Genomic DNA, 19,857 nt, shown 5'->3' on the forward strand with positions numbered 1-19,857 from the left:
CCTATCGAGCCCTGAGAAACAGCAGAAGTGGGCATATAAAAAGCTGTGTAAAACACTTTACTGAATCTTTTTGATTTTGTCTTGTAATAATAAAAGTGAAACATTGTGGATACTCGACACTCCCCCGCGTTTTACCACCGTGATCACATCCTCGCCTCTCCGTTACTTGGACCTTTTCAAGCCCCATGCGTGTCTGCACGAGGATTAAAGTTTTTAGCAGTTGGCGATCACCCTGTTCTCTACGTGGCTAAATATTTTTTTATAAATCAGTGCCTTTTTCCATCTAGTCGGACATGTCCAGACATGTGTGCCCTTTTTTCAGTTTCAGCGATTTCCTGTCATTGTCCAGGGATACGTGGGGCTTTTGTGCTATCCCAAAGGACATATAGAACGGGCCAGAAAAAGAGCGCGGTGTCTGTTGGGAAATTCCTTCCAGGCTCTTCCCTGGCAGCCAGCGGCGTTTCATCCAGAGGCCAAGTGTTGGCTGCGCGCACAGGGCCAGAGTCGTGGCTCATGCCGGAGGAATGCAGCTCCGAGTTCACGTCCACCGAGCTGAGGTCATCTGCCTGGTGGGGAATCCTTTCTCGCCTCTACTTTGCTTAGGAGATGCTGTGACACCCGTTTGTAGGCACTACACCGGGGGTCGCCAACCTTCTGTAACAGGAGCCACTTTTGTGCAGTGAAAATCATCCCGAGCTACTAATGTTAGTGACGTAGTAGTCACCACAATTTCCACGATTGTTAGCAGTGATCACATCAGTGATCACATCAGTGCATGAAGTAATGTTGGCAGCAGTTAAGTTAAAAAAAAAAAACAGCATTATCAGTTTGAAATGTCTCCAAATGGGTAATGCATAACAAACATAGCTGCAGCAACCCTGGAACCAAGATAATGATGTGAGTAATAACACTCTCCAACTCAAATAATAGTTTAAAATACATTTTGGTTAATCAACCATTTTTCTTCAAACAGCACCTTAATAGTACTGAAGATACACACACATTTTCAAAACAAATGTATGTTTAAAAAATATATTTTTATACATATAACAATTCAACATAAACTCTAGAGTAGTAGTAGCCTGGGCTGCACACAGAAGAGCTCCTCACAGGGAACCAGAGAGCTACTGGTAGCTCCCAAGGTACTCGTTGGCAATGCCTGCACTACACACTTTTGTGAGATGGTTTAGTTGGCCAATGACAATGTGGGTGATATCACCGGACACAGTTTTCACTTCCTCTTTTTATCTTGTCCGTCCATCCATGTTCTAATCGATGTAGGGCTGGTAATTTTCCTGTCTGTAAGTGGCAAGTGGGGGGGGGGGTTTGAACAGACACTGCATAATTTATAATGCTTATTAGTCGACATAAATTGATAGAAAAACACATTATTTGAAGTTGTATTTGGGGTAAAATTGAATTGAATAACAAATGTTTTCCTTAAAGGGTCTCTCATCGAATCCGGAATAGGGAGTTAAATATTTAAAAATATGCTCGAAAAATGCACAGTTTTGAAAAGGCAAAATAATGCCAATAAATATTCATGATCTAGGAAGCATAAATACTATTACAATGTTTTAGAGGGGAAAAAAAACATGGTTGACGCAAACAGCTGTATGGGTTCTTCTGATCAGTATTTACCTTAGACATTCACTGAAAAAAAACAAAGCTTACATAGACGGTATAGTTAGGCGCACATCGTGCCCTAAGGGAACTGTAACTCACACCCTCACCATGCAGTTTTTCATAAAAAAAATAACTGCAACTATTACATTGATAATATCAAAGATGTTATCAATGATGTAATGAGTGCCATAATTTGTGAGGTAATTGGCAGCGCACGGCGAGTGCGTAAGTGAGTTACCTTAGGGCACGAGTTGTAGTTACTTCAGATAAAACTAACTATAGCAGGTGAATTTCTGTGGTTTTGTACATTTAAAATGTACAATTAACCTTTTTTTCAGTGAAAGTCTATGTTTTTTTTTTTTTTTTTGTGGGTCTGTTAAAGAGTGCATGTGTATGAATGTATATTTTGTATTTTCACCAGGAGTCATGACTGTCGCGATGTTGCACAGGGGACCCGAAAGAGTCGCAACTCCCCGAACGTGGAACCGAATTTTGAACCATTTCAGACTCGTAAGGGGTCCTTCAGAGACTCATTGGTGAACCTCACGGGGTCAGAGTACCTCTACCCTAGCCCCCTTTATAATTTACAACCCCTATTGCCATCAACCGAGGCCGTGCACTGGTTGATAAGATGGCTGCTGCAACTTTCTCCACAAGTTGCAACCAACCATTCATATTATTTCTTCTGTCACGCGGAGCCACAATGCTTTGTGTTGGATTTGCGTCCCTATAAATAGGGCATTTATTTGGAAGGCCAGATGGGGCAACTACCCTGATCCACACCCTGGGGGGGGGGGCAGAATGTCTACTACATGCTAGGGAATTAAAAAACAAAACAAAAAGTGTGGTGTTGGCTACCAGCCAGTATGGGCATGGTTATGCCCCCACCCCAACTGAAGGGGACAGTCTTTCAGCTCTCTCCCCACACACTAAAACATCTTATCCCATGGGAAGCAAAAGGCCATTTGATTATTTTGGGTCTTGGTTTTACATTTGGGCCATGAGAGCTTGGCCAACTCTCAAAATCGTCCCACTTGGAATGGTGAGGGCTGCACTTTTTGGACTTTGGGACGCTGCCATGTAGAAAAATCCACAAGACCTAGACACATCTGAAAACTAAACAGCTGGGTGAGTCCAGGGTTGTGTGCTTCACCTGCACCCCTCACCATTTTCTTACCCACAATGCCCTGCAATCCTCCAACTTTGCTGGAAATCACACATTTTTTCCACAATTTTGTGATGGAACCTTCCGGAATCTGCAGGAATCCACAAAATTCCTACCACCCAGCATTGTCTCATCTATACCGATAAAAATTCTGCCCCACTTGTCAGCCTAAAAATGTTTTATTTTTTTCAAACTGCCCTTTTGGACCTGCTTTGGTTACCCCTCAATTGCAACATGTTTTTGGCTCTTCCCTGTCACAGGCACTTGGCCCACCTACACAAGTGAGGTATCATTTTTACCGGGAGACTGAGGGGAACGTTGGGTGGTAGGACATTTGTCCCAGTGATGTGATCCCACACAGAGATGTAGGAAAAATGTGTTTGTTTTTTTTTAGCTAAATTCGAGGTTTGCTGAGGGTTCTGGGTAAGAAAACACTGTGGGATCCACGCAAGTCACACCTCCCTGGACTTCCTCGGGTGTCTAGTTTTCAGAAATGTCTGGGTTTGGCAGGTTTCACTGTATAGCTGCTGAGCCCAGGACCAAAAACACAGAGTTTAACCCCCCCACCCCCATGCAAAAAACAGGTAGTTTTGTATTTGATAATTTTGATGTGTCCACATAGTGTTTTGGGGGATTTCCTTTTGTGGGCACTAGGCCTACCCATATAAGTGAGGTACCATTTTTATCGGGAGATTGGGGGGGAATGCTGGGTGGAAGGAAATTTGTGGCTCCTCTCAGATTCTAGAAGTTTGACACCAAAATGTGAGGAAAAGGTATGTTTGTTTTTTTGGCCAAATTTTGAGGTTTGCAAAAGATTCTGGGTAACAGAACATGGTGAGAGCCCCACAAGTCACCCCATCCTGGATTCCCCTCGGTGTCTAGTTCTCAAAAATGCACAGGTTTGGTAGGTTTCCCTAGGTGCCGGCTGAGCTAGAGGCCAAAATCCACAGCTAGGGACTTTTCACAAAAGCACATCCGATTTTGATGTAAAAATGTGATGTGTCCATGTTTCGTTTCCTGTCGCAAGCATTAGGCCTACCCACACACTTGAGGTACCATTTTTATCGGGAGACTTGGGGGAACACAGAATAGAAGATCAAGTGTTATTGCCCCTTGTCTTTCTCTACATTTTGTTCTTCGAAATGTAAGACCCTGTATAAAAAAAAAGACGTCTATTTGAGAAATGCCCTGCAATTCACATTCTAGTATGGGCACCCCAGAATTCAGGGATGTGCAAATAACCACTGCTTCTCAACACCTTATCTTGTGCCCATTTTGGAAATGTAAAGGTTTTCTTGATACCTATTTTTCACTCTTTATATTTCAGCAAATGAATTGCTGTATACCCGGTATAGAATGAAAACCCATTGCAACGTGCAGCTCATTTATTGGCTCTGGGTACCTAGGGTTCTTGATGAACCTACAAGCCCTATATATCCCCGCAACCAGAAGAGTCCAGCAGATGTAACGAAATATAGCCTAAAAAAATCTGACATCACAGGAAAAAGTTGCAGAGTAAAGTGTTGAAGAAAAATGGCTGTTTTTTTCACCTCAATTTCAATATTTTGTTATTTCAGTTGTTATTTTCTGTAGGAAACACTTGTGGGAACTACACAGATTACCCCTTGCTGAATTCAGAATTTTGTCTACTTTTTAGAAATGTTTAGCTTGCTCATTTCTGTCACTGACTGGAAGGAGGCTGAAAGCACAGAAAATAGTAAAAATGGGGTATGTGCCAGTAAAATGTCAACATTGTGTTGAAAAATGAGGTTTTCTGGTTCAAGTCTGCCTGTTCCTGAAAGCTGGGAAGATGGTAATTTTAGCACCACAAACCCCCTTTGTTGATGCCATTTTCAGGGGGGGAAAAACAAGCTTTCTTCTGCAGCCCTTTTTTTCCCCCATTTTTGTTTTTTTTTTTTAAATGAAATGTTCACTGTATTTTAGCTAATTTCTTTGTCTCCTTCAGGGGAACCCACAAACTCTGGGTACCTCCTAGAATCCCTAGGATGTTGGGAAAAAAGCATGCAAATTTGGCGTGGGTAGCTTATGTAGTCAAAAAGTTATGAAGGCCTAAGCGCGAACTGCCCCAAATAGCCAAAAAAAGGCCTGCCACTTGAGGGGAAAAGACCTGGCATACAAGGGGGTAAAAAAAAGCATCCATTTTTAAAGTCCTGAGCTACATACATCATGGAAAGATGCCTAGATTATACACTTAGGCAGGTCTGCTCTCCTAGCGTAACCGGTGAATTGAGCATGCGTGCGCCAAGGGCAATAATGAACCCAGTGTAAGTTGTGACCCTAACACTGGGTTGGTCCCCCCCCCCCCCCCCCCCTTTTTTTTTTTTTTTTTTGGCTGGGGGGCTGCGGAAGTGACAGATTAGCTGTAAGGGGCAAATCCCTCGATCGGGTGATTAACTAGAAAACAGAATAGGCAGTACTGGTTTTCCTGTGTGTGGGGCGGGTGATGTTTTTGACTGAAGAGAGAGATGCTGTAATTTAACTTCTGAACTAGTTTGGTAATTGTTTACCGGAATGTGCTAAACTGTGACTAGCCTCTGCAACAGTGTGAACTTTGTCTAGACTGCCCAGGTCACAGCATGTTTGCAATTTTTTTCATCATCATTCTGAAATCCTTCTCTGTTAAACATTTTACTTTCCTTGAACTCCCCCAGCAACATACTGGTGTCTTTCTTGTGTGCAGTCACTGAAAAACATTAGCAGCCTAGTCTTGTGTAGTATCTCAACATGAGTGCGCCGCGTACCTCAAAAGTTTTTCTGTGCAGCCCCGCTTGTGATTATTGCCCAAGAGTTTTAATAGTCGACATTCGTTGTAGTTGCTTCTTCCGTGCTGTGAGGGTGTAAAGCACGGGAGATGTTCGCTCCTATTCCTAGAAAGCTATTGTGCAATGTTGTCAACTGCTTTAACTTTACACAGGCCTGACTCCCAGGCATGATGCCATGGGACCTGCAGCTGGCTTGAACTGGGTCCTATTGATCTCTAAGGGCAAAGTGTGTGTGTGTGTGTGTGTGTGTGTGATATATATATGTGTGTGTGTGTGTGTGTGATTCTGTGTGTGATATATATATGTGTATCTGTGATATGTGACGTGACTTGGGGGGAAGGCTTTTACTAGTACCTTCCTCACTTACTAATGCAGAAGAGGAGTGTGTACTGCAGCATTACGACCTCCAGGCCTAAATACACGCAGCGGAATGGGGAGTCGAATACTACGCCTAGTCGCTTCCAGCCCCTGTTTTCCTTGAGTATGGGAAGAACGACCCTGCAAGGCAGAGGCCATGTCACTTGGTGGAGGCCACGATAGGGAGGTGCACGAGGGATTGAAGATGGTACAGAGTGGAAGCCCTAATCCAGGAATTAATGTATATGTTGGTGGCGGTGCTGAGGAGAGTGGGGACTTGTAGGAAATAAGCCCATAGATGCACGACCCTACTTTTTTTTTTTATTTTTCTTTTTCTTTTTAAATCTTGCCGAGGTGTCTGAATAAAAGCCTGACAGGTTGATCGACAGAAAAGTGTAAGTGTTCCAAGTTCTGGATCCCGAACTTACCTTAGATAAAAAAAGTTTCCACCTATTTTTGAACTAGAATAAGGTTGAGAGAGAGATTTGTTTGGTCGGTGGAGCCCATTCGGACAGGTATTATATCTCCTCCGAAGGAGGGAGCTCGGGGGTGAAGCACGTCACCAGTAAGGGGTGAGGGTTCCACATTTCTTGGAAAGAATATCTGAAGTGGCCTTGTAAAATCCTTAAGTTACACTGGTTTCCGTCACTGTGTTTTTGTTTGACCTGGTTGGGAAGGGGTTTGTTGGACCTCTGGTCCCCTTTCTCCTTCATGTTTTCGGTTGGTTGTACAGGAGGGTAGGACACTGCGTGAGACAGCAGGGACATGTGGCTGCTCAGAGATGCCTCTTAAGAGCCTCACTTTCCGTGTTCATGAGCTCGAGCAGAGGAAGGGTGTGGAATGGCGGGAGAAGAATAAAGAAAAGTCTTCCATCTCTGCCATCCAAGTGACGTAGCTGGCTCCAGCCTCGCTTTACCGGTCTATAATGTCAGGTGGACCTCATCGTGGTAAATATCTTCATTGTTACCGTGTCCAGTTCTTTGGTTGCAGGGCTCTGTTGCTCTTTTTCAAGATATGCAGGTCGATTCTTTGGGTAGGACAGGATTTTGGGAGCCTTTATTCGGGTAGTCCACAAGGTGGCTTGGTCTAGGCTGAAGATGGGGGGCTGAAAGCAGCTGTTTGAAACCCTTCCCATGCGAAAGTGCGAGCTCTTCCAGGCCAGCACAGGAAACGTTTGAAAGTCCTTTGGACCTCAGTCAAATATGTAGCGCTTGAAACTTTCCAGTGGGAAATTCCCTGGAAAGAAGAACCGGCCATTGATACCAAGACAGTGCCAGCACTGTGTGCATCTGCTGTGCCAAGGTCACCTCTGAGCTCAAGCACATGAAGTGGAATTCCCCAAGTCTCTTCCCTGGGGCTAAAATGGGGTCCTAGCTGCTCCTGCGTTTTTTTTTTTTTTTAGAATAATACAGGTTAAAAGCGAAATACTATCTTCTAGGGAACACAGTGCTATGTATTCAATCTTCAGATGCACTTTATAAACTATACTGCGTGAGTCTTGGACCACCACTAATAGAAGAATTTGTTTACTTAGTATCTCTCAAAACATGCTTTGCATCTCCACTGCGAAGAGCGAGGATAAGCATCGCGTGGGAGGGCGGATGACTAGTGTGACATGTCCAGGCCATCCAAGCCTCCCCACCGAACTTCTTTCTCATACATTTTATGCATGAAGTGGTTGGAAAATGCGCAGTCATTGGGTTGGTGGTGAGAGGAGATCTTTCCAGATGCTGGGCGTGTCGCGCAAGTCTACATTAAAAGTGCTTGAGGAAGTGGCGAGGTCCAGATCCCTGCGGCTGGGCACTCCATTAGAAAGATGCCACGCGTTTAAAGACCCTGGATCTTTGAATCTGGAGCTGATGTTTCAGGGTTGCTGGGGCAGAGCTTGGTTGAACGTGAGATGACGTTCACAAGTTGTTTAAGGTCACTTGTGGTACAGCGTGAGCTGGACTGCTGGATGTCTGGGATCAGTGGCTCTGGGAAGGGTAACCTGTGTGCAGCCCTCACTTTTAAGTGTTTTGTCAAGGGGTTGAATGCCCAGTAGGACCTGCAGAAGAGGAGATTGTTTAAGTGTTTTTGCTTCTTGAAGACTATTAAGTTGCATTTACGTAGCTCTTAAAACTCCTGATGAGGCATGAACGTGTCTTTCGGCGAGTTGCACGCTACTCCAGAACCCATTATGGGATTAGTGGTTTATTAGTAGAGGGAAAATGCTAATTGTTTTTGGGAGAGGCGGACATATGCGCCTGTTAGCTGTATAAATAGGATAAAGGAGGCAAGCTTCTGGAGAGGGTTATTTAGGAGACCATAGTAGTAAGAGTGGTTTAGGATGAGTCGGAAAATAGTGGTAGGGGGAGCGTTGTAAAGGTTGTTTTTTATTTTTTATTTATTTTTTGTTTTTCCCCCCTGCAGCAGGAGGAAAGTGTGTGTGTGTGTGTATGTATATAATATATATATACCTACACATAAAAGGCATACATACCTAGATATTTTAACATATTACACATATGCAAGATAATCTAGAACTATAAAATTGCACTATCTAAAGACTCCTATAAATAATTTATCAGCAGTAAAAAATGGAATGCCTGGATTCGCAAGTTAACTTTACACATTTTTTCACACCAGAATTTCAGTAGTAAAGCATTTATACATACATTTCCTGTAATCATATTTACACTATGACAGGTGTTACTGTAGAAAAATAAACCCATAAGCATGCAGTCATCACCTTACGTCATTGATACATTGACCTACTTATATATGGATATATGGATAAAGTATGTCTGTGTGTGTGTGTGTGTGTATATATATATATATATATATATATATATATATATATGTGTGTGTATATGTATGTGTGTGTGTATATATATATATATATTTGTTATATATTACCAATGCTTTAATCTGAGTCTTTGCACAGTGAAGTTGTGATGTAAGCAGAATTTGCTGATGTTGACCTGAAGTTACAGCACTGGTGCCAAAGCATAGGTCAGGGGGAGGGTGCTGGACATGCCCATTTCACATAAACTGAGCATTGAGGTTTCAGCTGATGGTCAGTGCATTCAGGTGATATAGAGATGGACGATGGAAAGATTTTGGATGCCATGAGAGAGGGATATTAAGTGATATTGGTACTGACTGTACTAGGTATTGAACAGTGTGTAAATGGGCAGAGAACAATTGGTAACAGAACTGAGTTGGTTAGGAACGTTAACGAGACCGTACCATTGACTGCGAGTCGATTATCGGAGAAATTGATGTCAGTGAGATGTGCTGTAGAATGATCAGCTGAGAGGTAAAAGTAGAGAGCCTTGGAGGCCACCCATTGGTAGATCGTCGCGTCTGGTGCTTGAGCAGTAGCGTGGCAGGCTTCCATTGTACAGCTGTGCGCTAACCACAATGTTGATGAATGAACTGTAAATGGCACCCTTTGTCCTGTGCTTGTCTACAGTTCACTGTGTTGCATCTGATGTGCATGTCCCTTGAACCAATGCCCTCTTAGTCACATTGTTGTGGAGCAGACATAGGCAGGAACCTTTTCTGTAGTCTCCTTTTAGTGTGGCGTGACATCAGATTTGGTGTGTTTCCACAGCATCTCTGTCCTCCCAGTATGTTGTTTTAGAGTGAACCCTGGACTGTGACCTTTTTTGTGGACTCTTGCGATGCAATGCATGTCTTCTCACTTGGTGGGATTCCAAAACAGAACTATCCTTCCACTGCTTTGCTGTAGAGTGGCCTCTTAGCTCCACCCTTTCATATGGACCCCCTTCCCTTGCAGTATATGTTGAGTTTGACTTGTCTTGCTCCTGTTGACTAGCTGTCACCATTGGACAATATTCGGTTCTACATTGTCCTAACGAGTGCATCAAAGCCGGCCTGGCCAAAGAATTGGAAAATGCTAAATAAAATGTAATCTCGCTGCCATTCAACACCAACCTAATAAATGACAGTTCACTTTACACTATTGTCTTTCACTCTGTTTTTTACCCTCTATATTTTTCTCTTCTCTTGGCAGCCTATCCATGACCCCAGACTTGCACAGCTGCAGTCTTACTATGCCTAACATTGGGTTCCAGAACCTGCCGCTCAACATCTACATTGTGGTGTTCGGTACCGCCATATTCGTCTTCATCCTCAGCCTACTCTTCTGCTGCTACTTAATCAGGTAAAATATCTCCTGCCCCTTTCTTTTTGTCATGTGCGGTTTCAGGAGGGGCGGGGGGATGCCCCAAACGGGACCCTCTTCACATCCTCCATTTTCTTCAAACCTAACCTTGTACATTGATCTCCTCAAGCTGAATTTGCAAAGCTTTAGAAAACAAACTGTCTTCTTATATCTAAAGATGTGCCCAATTTTACTTGTGGCAATATGATGAATGCTGGGTCTGAAAAATACTCATAATTTTTATAAATAAGCAGTGTACTCAGGATGGCTCCATATTGAATGCTTCTCTGCGTACACGATTGACAAAATCCCACTGACTGTTTTATCACAGGCTGTACTTAATCTTGGCTACAGCTAATGTGAAAACACTTGAATGTCACACGTTGGACTTCCACAGAGCATACATTTAGCAATTTTGGTCTTGATGGTATACACCGTAATGGAAGCTGCTTTCCAAACAGGTTTGGCCTGATGATCCAGACCAGCAAAGCATTGTGCCTGGGAAGTTGGTGAATTTTCTCTAAACGTTGGATTAACAACTTTGAGAAGATTTTATATGCCTTTTTTCTGAAGTGGAATTATCATAAGAATGGTAAAAATCATACGTACTCCAATCTCATATGTGCTGCTTCTTGTAGCAGGACCCTAAAGGCATCTGTCAAAATATTTAGCTGCAAAAAAGCAGCACTTCACATGGATTTTAGGAGCACATGCGTCTCTTTGCAGTACTGGTGCTGAGCGCTATGGCCTCATTACGAGTTTTGCAGTTCCAATGCGGGACCGCCAATCACGTGGGGAGTCTGACCGTTGGGAACATTGTAATAGAGTGTTGCCGCAGGTCAGTCCGGCGGGAACAGTGCTACGAGATAGCATTTGGCTCCCTTAAAGCATCTGAGTGCTACCTTGTAGCACAGAGGGGGCTCCCCAGCCCCCTCGGAATGCGCACTGTCTGCAAAGCAGACAGTTCGCGTTCTGGGGGTGTTGGGCAGGGGGACCCCTTGCACTTGTTCTCTGCCAGCCTTTTTCTGGTGGGGGAACTGCCATGAAAAAGCTGGCAGAAAACAAGGTTGTAATCAGCCAGGTGGTGGTGAGTTCAGCGCCGCCCTGGCTGCCTACAAGCAAGACTGCCGTCATTCCGTCTGGAACAATGTTTCTGGCGGGTACGGCGGTCCCTTGGTGGGTACGCCCACTTGGGTTGTAATTGGGTGGTCGGAACCCCCCAGACTGCTGTGGTCGGACCGTCAACGCAAGTGTGGCTGTCCTCCGACCGGCGCACTCGTAATGAGGCCCTTAGTCTTATGTACTCTAAAAGATCTTCCATCATTGCGAGGCAGTGTATGATATGGTGCTTTAAAGATATCTAATTCCCCTGCTCAGTTACTGTTGCACTTCCATCAGAAATGGTTACTGTCTTTCGGGAGCAGCAGTTTTAGCAGTGTGTTAATAGCCGAACACCTTTTTCTGAGCATGCAGGTTAAGAAGGACCCAGTGTATCCTGCCAATGGTACTGCCCCACTCATTGAAATGTAGCAATCCCTGTATCATTAGATCTCAAAGCTTTCACCGGTTCAGTTGACATCAGTCACGGAATTTTAATGAAAACAGAATTAATGTGAGGCGGAAAGATAAAGAGAAATAGAGGTAGGGAAAAAAGTCAGTAGGGTGAGAGCCCAAATACCCCGCTCAGTGGGGTAGGATGCATGCTTTGGGGAGTAGGGCCTTGCCACTGGCACTCTGTGGCTAACCTCTGATGCAAAGGACTCAAACCTATGCACAGTGGAGTGGCCTCTTGGGGTGGGTTGGGCATAGGGACTGGCCAGCACTGCAGGGCTTGGGAATAAAGGGTACTAAAAAATCCTTAAGTCAGTGAAAAACAGTTACAAATTGAGTTCTGGTTCTGGTTCTGGCTCAAAAGTGTAAAACCACTGTGCCAGTGATGAATTGCAGTGCACAACGCACTCCATTACTATTGTCACTCACCATTGTCAAAATAAAAACTTGGCAACTGCACAGGAAAAAAAGGCAAGTAAGAAAAAGTAAAAAAATGGCAGATAATGTTAGTAATGTAAGGTATTATTGGGACTTAAATGTTTAAAACCACTAAAATTTGCTAGAAAGTAGGCGAAAAATAAATGTTGAGCCAATTGCAGTTCTTAAAAAAAAAAAAAAAATAATAATTAAAAATGCGCTTGACAGGAATTGAGTGTCAAGACACTTGTTTCGCCAGAGCGAGAGACGAGTGTTAACTCTTAAAAGCCTGCTTGGAAACTTTTAAAAATACTAATATCTCAAAAACTACTGAAAACATTTATTCCAAACCACACCAGCACACTTTGTGAAAAAGTTGTACTTTCATGCCAAGTTTGGTGTCCTTTAATTCAGTGATTGGGGCTGTACTTGTGACCAAAATCTCCTATGCAAACTGAAATGGCGGATCCCTTTTATTGTTTCACCTGTGCTCCCTCCCACACCTATCTCTCATTTTATATTGTGTTAACCCACTCAGATATTCATGAAATTGCCATGCTAGACCTTAGCTGACAAAGTTACTGAATTACCAGATTTTGAGAAAATGTGCCCTCAAAAGTTAAAGGCAAATCCTAAATCGGTGAAAAGTGTGTCTGAACCATAGCTACACAGTGGCGACTGATGCTGTTTAAATATACATATACTGTATTATTAAGGTCTATAGACTTTGCACCATTTTCTATGTGTTTAGTTCTTGGTGATGGCAGATACGCTGATTAAAAAGGTGCTCAAGATTTTTTTCCCTTAATCAGTTTTTTCACAGTTCAGCCTTTCCAGGTAAAAATAACAGTTGAGTGTAATCTGATATTTCACACCATTTACAGTATATTCATACCACTGTAAGGAAATGGGTTGTATTGTACGGTGTGAGTTGTGCGACCTCACCGTGTAATACACTTACTTAATCCCTTTAGGACTAGTAGGTTTTGTTTGTTAAATCTTCAGCTGAACCCTGGGTAGCCGTGGCTCTGGGCAGCAAGGCTTACACCAAGGAACATGTGTAAAGCTTTTAAACAGCAACAAAACAATTGAAGAAAATATTGGCGCGACACTCAAGAAATTCAACACTGATTTATAAAAAGAGACTGTATTTTTAGACACCACAACGAAAAACAACACTGGAGGGTTCCAGAGTTATAGAATTTACAAGGTATAGTAAATCGGAGCATTTCACTCAACAGCAAACAAGCATTGGTAAATTCAACAAATTTGACACTTGGAACCTTTTTCGGCAAAAAGTTTAGCTATTTGGATTGTGGTCACTTAGAGTCATTTTGGGCAACCAACCCCAGTAGGGAGCTAGTCTGGGCCCTGCACGGTTCTTAGAAACAGTTACCTCAGCAGGAGAAGCAGTCTTCAGTCAATTCATTTTATCTGTTGCAGTGGTTTCCTATGGAAGGTGGTCCTGATGCAAGGGATACAGAATGCCGAAGTTGCTCTAGGATGCTCTGGATGGAGTAGATGGGGGGAGGGGTCTTCCTGCGGTTATTCCTTGGTCTATGAAGAGGGTGAGGCGTTCCTGGTCACAGGGTTGACACTTGTAGAAGTCCAGTTGCAGCTGGGCTACCAGTCACCCAGTATCATGGTCACAGCCAAATCCTTCCCTGAACGAATACTCTGCTTCTGGGCGACCAAGCTGCACTCCAAGGACTCTCCTGGGCTCAACAAACTTGGATGCAATTTTGAGTGTCTGGTCCTGTTCTCTGGGGCTGTACGGTGGTGGTTCGTGGCTGACTGAAGACCCTGGGCTACCAACCTCCCCAGCAGACTTCTAAGTTGTTGTGGCCCTGTGCTGTGAATTGAAGGTCAACCAACTGACCCTTGAAGGGACGTGTTCTCCATGAGTAGGACACAACAAATACAGTCCCTCTTTTTTGCTAGCCACCAGGTTCAGTAGGTGCAGTACACGCTGGTGCAACCTCGTTTCCGTTTCCTTAGTGCAGTCCTTCTTTTGTCCTCCTTCCATTCTGGTCAGTATTTGAGTTCTGGGTGCCCTATTTATGGTCACAAAGTGCCCTCAGGGTAGACGCGGTCAGTGGCTAATTGGCTACCAGGTTCCCTCCATCTTTCATCACTTCCTGGGAAGTACGCCTTCTGGCTATCTGAAGATGCACCGATCTGCCAACTTTCAACATGGCAGCATCCCTCTTTTGGTGTCTAGAGCTCCCTAGAGGTGTGGCTACTGAGGGAGCTACACGCCCCTTAAAAATCAGCTTGAAACAGGTCCCCCCCCCCCCACCCCTTCCCAGGTGCCAGATAGTCTGGCTAAACAATGAGGCTGCCACTCTCCCTAGTGTTCCCCATTTGTTCTTCAAAGGCTGCTTCAGCTTTAGGCCAACACTCTAATGGCTTCCTGCAGAAGGGAGGTAACACCTCGCTGCAGATCAGGCCCCTCTTGACTTACTTCCTGGGAGTTGTTAGCATGTCTCCCTGGTAGGGCAGAAAGCTGTGTTGGGTTCAAGCTCCTGTGCAACAGTTAAGGGAACAGGAGGTTGGAGGCAGCAAAGTGCCAACTTTTTGTGCACAACTTGCTACATTGATTCCAACAAGAGAATCTATTCGGGCTCAATGCAAAGCGTTGTTTGATACCTTGGAGTTTCCACTTTGGTTGCACCGTTCAGGAGTTAGCACAGCTGAGGTGACTGCGTGTAACCTTACGCTCACCAATGGGGCAACCAAGTCATTCCACAGTGAAAACAGCCGATTCTGTGTTTTTACTGCCAGAACCCGTAAAATACATGTTCTGGTCATGAAATATGCTGCACCCTGCTTCCATAGGTGTGACTTACTCATATTGAGTAGGGAGCATTGGCTTTGCCATTGTTTTAAATGGCAAAGTCGGGCTCGCAGTTTAAAACTCCTATTCCAATCTGCTGAGGCGACCTGGGAGACTAGTTTTACATTTGTCACACCCAGGGTGCAGAACCAGTACTCCAATTCCAGGGGGTGACCCTCTAACGTACATGCTCGGGACACCCGGGCTACCATGTACTAAGGACTTAATGCTAAACTAGCTTATGCAAATTGAATGTAAGCCAGTGTAACATACATGTTTTCGGGTCAGGGCACTGGGTTCTGGTTGGCAGGCTTCGTTGCACTCTAAGTCTAACAGCCAGCAGCATCAGTTCAAAAACTTTGGGGACGCCCATACAAAAAGAGGCATTTCCTTACAACCACTATTCGTGATCTAATACTTACTTGGTAGATGAGAGAAAGCTTTTGCATTTTTTTGCAAAAAACGTACAAAATTGCAGACCACTTGATTTCCTGTATGTTGCTTTGATATAGAACGCCACAAATATCAAAACTTTTGTTATAATGACTAATACAATGTAGGCCCTCTTAAAACTCAACATGAAATTGTAATTTTCTTATGTATGGATAAGAAAATAGGACGTATTTAAAATAATATACATCAAATAGTAAATTCCATCCCTTAGGGAATGGAAAAGTTATCTTCTGGTGTGGGGCCGCCCTAAGATATGTCTTTTTTTCTTAAAGCTCTCTATGTGGGCTCACGATACCAGATGCTCTTAAAGAGTCTGTGAAAAAAATGTAATGTTCAAGCTACTTTTTTTTTCATTTTTCGTTATCTACTATTTGGCAGCTTTTGAAAAGGTTTCATTTGCGCGATTTGGAGATCCAGAAAGAGTATTTTGTGTTCACCCTAAAAATGCATCGAGTTTTCAGAAAGGGGCACTGTTTTGCCTTTTATTAAATGCTAAAAAGTTAATCACCCGAGAATGCTACATTAGTTAAAGTCATGTTTTGGGTGCCACAAGTCTTATCTTATTGGGCTCAGTACACAAAGCAGTCTGACACAACTGTTGTGCAGGGAGAGTTTTCTTCTTGAGAAAGTGCCGGTTCTTACAGATGTTATACTAGTGTCTCTCAGTACTTGTTGAGCTTTTATGCGCTAACTTTGGGCCAGATGTACAAAGCCCTTTTCGGTCGTAAACCCTGCAGTTTTGACATCACAGGATGTCAACTACCAAAGGATTTTTTTATTTTCTTTGCATTAATCCCATTTTACAAGTTGGAGAAAGCATTTCCGACTCGCAAAATGAGTTTTGCCATCTATTTATCAGATATTTATTTAGTCTTAGTTACTTAAAACAGTGCATATTTTAAATACAAACATTACAAAGTGTGGCAGTGCGAAATAACCTAAAAATATTTCATAAACTAAAGTGACACAGTGAATATTTTCCCAATTGAAATGGCTGGATTGCAATCCTAGGAGTGTTCCAATCTGAGATATTTATACCTTTTGCTTGTTCTATGCCAGCTTTAAAAAATTCACCAAAAGTGTTTTAAATGAGATTGTTTGGATTTAATGTGTGTATAAATGCTTGCCAGCATGTTCGAGTGCAACTTATGTTGACCAGGTTTTGTAGAAGGCCCGTCTATTCCTCCAAGGCCAGGGAAATCCAAGATAAATGAACTAAAGAGATACCAACCTTATTACATTAGCTGCATTGCTTCTTTTCCCATTCATTTGCCCTTCTTGAAGATTGGGTATGAGTCGATCTTCCTTAAATTTAAGTTTTACTTGACTCCGGTAGTTCCACCAAAAAATGTGGTTAGCTACGCAATGATTTACAACTCTTTACCACCAAACATGCGTGAGGCCTTCTAGTTAATACCAGTTGGTCTTGCGACTGTGACGGTATTCTCATACCCCTGTTGATAGACTTCTTAAAAACTTGTAAAGTGACTGGTGTATTCCAGAGCTCTCGTGCTCCTGAGTTTGTGACAACTCTTTCCATATACAGACAAGCAGGAGCGGCGGGATGCCTTCGCTTTAGTTCGCCCAGGCAGAAAATTTAATGAATCAACCTTTGTTGATTTGAAGTTTATAACAGAAGATTAAGAAGGGCCCTTGCCTTGCGATGGCTTGATTAAGCCCACCAAACTCTAAGAGGATGTGCTATAGCGATTTATAGGTTTTTGTTACAATCTAGACTAGTATAAGTGCCTCCCTTCCTACAAGGCTTCACTTCCATAGTTAATGGTTGGTAAAAGTTTTGAATTAACAACTTTCACTACGAGATCTAATAATGGGCCCTTCAGAGTTTTATACAGCGTAACAAACGCTGGTAATATTGCATGGGCCTTCGCTTGAATATTCTTTTATTGAGTATGAAAGGATCCTTTACAGTTGATCATTAGTCCTAAATACTTGTGTTCTCTGGTCCCATCAATACACCTTGTTCTTTAGGGATCAAATCCCCACTTATTTATTTTAATTGATTACCACTGTTTTTGTTTAACTTACTTTTACTCCCAGTTTATTGAGGACTGTGTAGTTTGTCAATCAAACGCTCAGACCGCTCTGTGTCTACTGATCAGAACCACGTCTTCCGCGTACATCATGTTGGAAAGTGTTATCCCGCCTAGTTTGGGGGGGGGGGGAGAGTTTAAAAGCACCAGATCCCTGGAAAGGTCAGAAATGACTACGGTTTAACAGTAGAGCTAAGGACACACCCCTGCTTCAGTCCGAGGAAAGGTCAGAGATGAATATGTTAAACCAGTGGTTCCTAACCTGTGGGCCGGGGACCACTGGGGGTCCACGAAGCCTCCTCAGGGGGTCCATGACTGCTTAGAAAATTAATTAATATTAACAGATAAGTAAACAAGCTTTTCAGTAATGACTCAATTGGGTGTCCCCGAATTCCAATAATGATTCAGTGGGGGACCCCGGGTTCCAGGAATAATAAAGTGAGGGTCCACAGAAGTCAAAGGTTGGGGACCACTACATTAAACAACAGCAGAAGGGTTAACACACCCCTGCTTCAATCCCAGGAAAGGTCAGAGATGACTACGTTGAACAACATCAGAGCGAGAACACATCCCTGCTTCAATCCCTTAGAAGTTGGATTTTGACACAAGACCCTTCTACCATCGGCGATATTCACTCGTATCCAAGTATTATGCGTTAGCAGTTGCATCGCTTCAAGCAAAGTTGCAGGAATGCCCCAGGTGTGCAGCTTTTCCCGTAATCCAATCCACGGTGCTCTGTCAAATGCATATTTAAGATCTACAAAGCAGACATACAGAGAGGAATTAACCGCCATAATCTGTCGAAGATTAATTACAGAGCTAATAAGTTGGTATTGGGTACCAGTACCTTTGTTGAAACCAGTTTGGTTTATTGGCTCAATTTTTCTCGCGTTCCGCAGCGAATGTTTTGGCATCATTTTGGCGATGCATTCCAAACTGCATTTAGGAGGGAGTGTGCAAGGGGTGTCCCCTCCTATTTGCGAGTCGCAGTGCTATGTTTCAGTGATCTGCCACTGCAGGTGTGCTGGCATCCATTGATGAGTTACGGACACCGCAGAGGAGTTGGTAACTAATTTGCAAAGAGTAAGGTGTCCCCCCGGGTCAGCTTAACTTTGTGAGTTCTGTTGACAGTGTGATGAGGCGTAGGCAGTGACCCAGGGGACCCCTACCTGCTGCCTCTTATATTTTCTCAAATAGGATTACCCCATCCCCTTTTTAGGGTCGAGCCTGCGTTGCATGTGCTCGCGCATGCGTTTCGCAGGGAGACTCTTTTGTATTTATAAAAGGGCTCGGTGCCCTGTCAACTTCACGTCAGTGCTTTTTATTGGTTCGTGGGCTTCCCTAATTAAATCCGCTTGCTTTCATTAGTCGAAGGCACGCATATGGCATGCCTTTTCCGGTGGCTAGCCCTCCTCCAGCGCATCGAGCAAGTACAGAAAACATGCGAGGCTCGCTGTTTTCCATCGGGCTCGTGGACTTTTTTTTTCTCTAATTTACGAGCCCGATGTCGCTTCGCAGAAGTCGAGCGCTTTACGTACTTGATTTCACTTTTTCGGGTTATGTACATAAATGCACTTTTGCCCGATAGGTGAAAAGTCGGGTTAGGAGTTTACAACGCGATCAGCTCTAACATGAGCAAACGCGAGACCCGGTGCATTGTAAATGCTTGTCTTAAGCAGCATTGGTTATTTTTGGTGAAACGGGCAGCTTTTTTTTTTTTTTTTATAAATGTTCCTGGTGTGAGAATGCATATGGGCTCTGGCGTTCTTTGCAAACCACCATCCCTGTCTTTTCAAACAGTCACAGGGGGCCTCAAACATCCACCTGCCTACAAATATTCATTATTCGGATTTTTTGTGCCCCCTCGCGATAGAGACTTTGCACTGCAACTTATTACTCCGCAACACACGTCACATCTCAAAATCTGAGACTGGTAGCAAAAACACTGGTGCTTACTTTGGGACTTTCCGCAAACCGCCTCTCAGTACGTTAGACTCGGTGTTTCAAACCTAGGGCCAGATGTAGCAAAGGTTTTTACCCATTCTGTGTCTATGGGAAAAAGTGTTGGTACATATGGCCCCTAGTTACTACATTTAGAATGCAGTTGTTAATGCCCAGTAGCCTAGTGGCGTAACAAAGGCCCTCTCAGCACAGAACACTATGCTCGGGCAGCAAGCCCCTGGCTGAGTCCAGGGAGAAGGGGGGCCACTTCAAGTTTGTTACCCTCTGCAGTAGCTTGTATGCCTATAATATGCATTTTCCCCAAGCTTGCTACCTGCACCTTTGAAACGTGTGCGTTTCGCGTAGAAAACAGTTGGCTAGATGAGTAATGCTTCACAAAACGATTTTGAGGATAGTTGTTTTTCTAGCTCTTATTTTAAATATGGGAACAACGTCCAATTTAGCACAATGTTCAAAAGATCCGACTTAACACTATTTTTGGA

The 19,857-nt window shown here is 43.5% G+C and overlaps 1 protein-coding gene across 1 annotated transcript in view; it reads left to right on the forward strand.

Moving 5' to 3' along the window:
* The window catches only part of RNF24 (ring finger protein 24), a 113,600-nt gene that overhangs the window by 54,463 nt on the left and 39,280 nt on the right, over positions 1-19,857 (forward strand). The window contains exon 2 of the mRNA XM_069204732.1: positions 9,953-10,102. Coding sequence (XP_069060833.1) covers positions 9,960-10,102 — 143 coding nt within the window. The 5' untranslated portion in view covers positions 9,953-9,959. The remainder of the gene's footprint in view (positions 1-9,952; positions 10,103-19,857) is intronic.

The sequence above is a fragment of the Pleurodeles waltl genome, chromosome 1_2 (assembly GCF_031143425.1).
Source record: "Pleurodeles waltl isolate 20211129_DDA chromosome 1_2, aPleWal1.hap1.20221129, whole genome shotgun sequence".
Taxonomy (NCBI): domain Eukaryota; kingdom Metazoa; phylum Chordata; class Amphibia; order Caudata; family Salamandridae; genus Pleurodeles; species Pleurodeles waltl.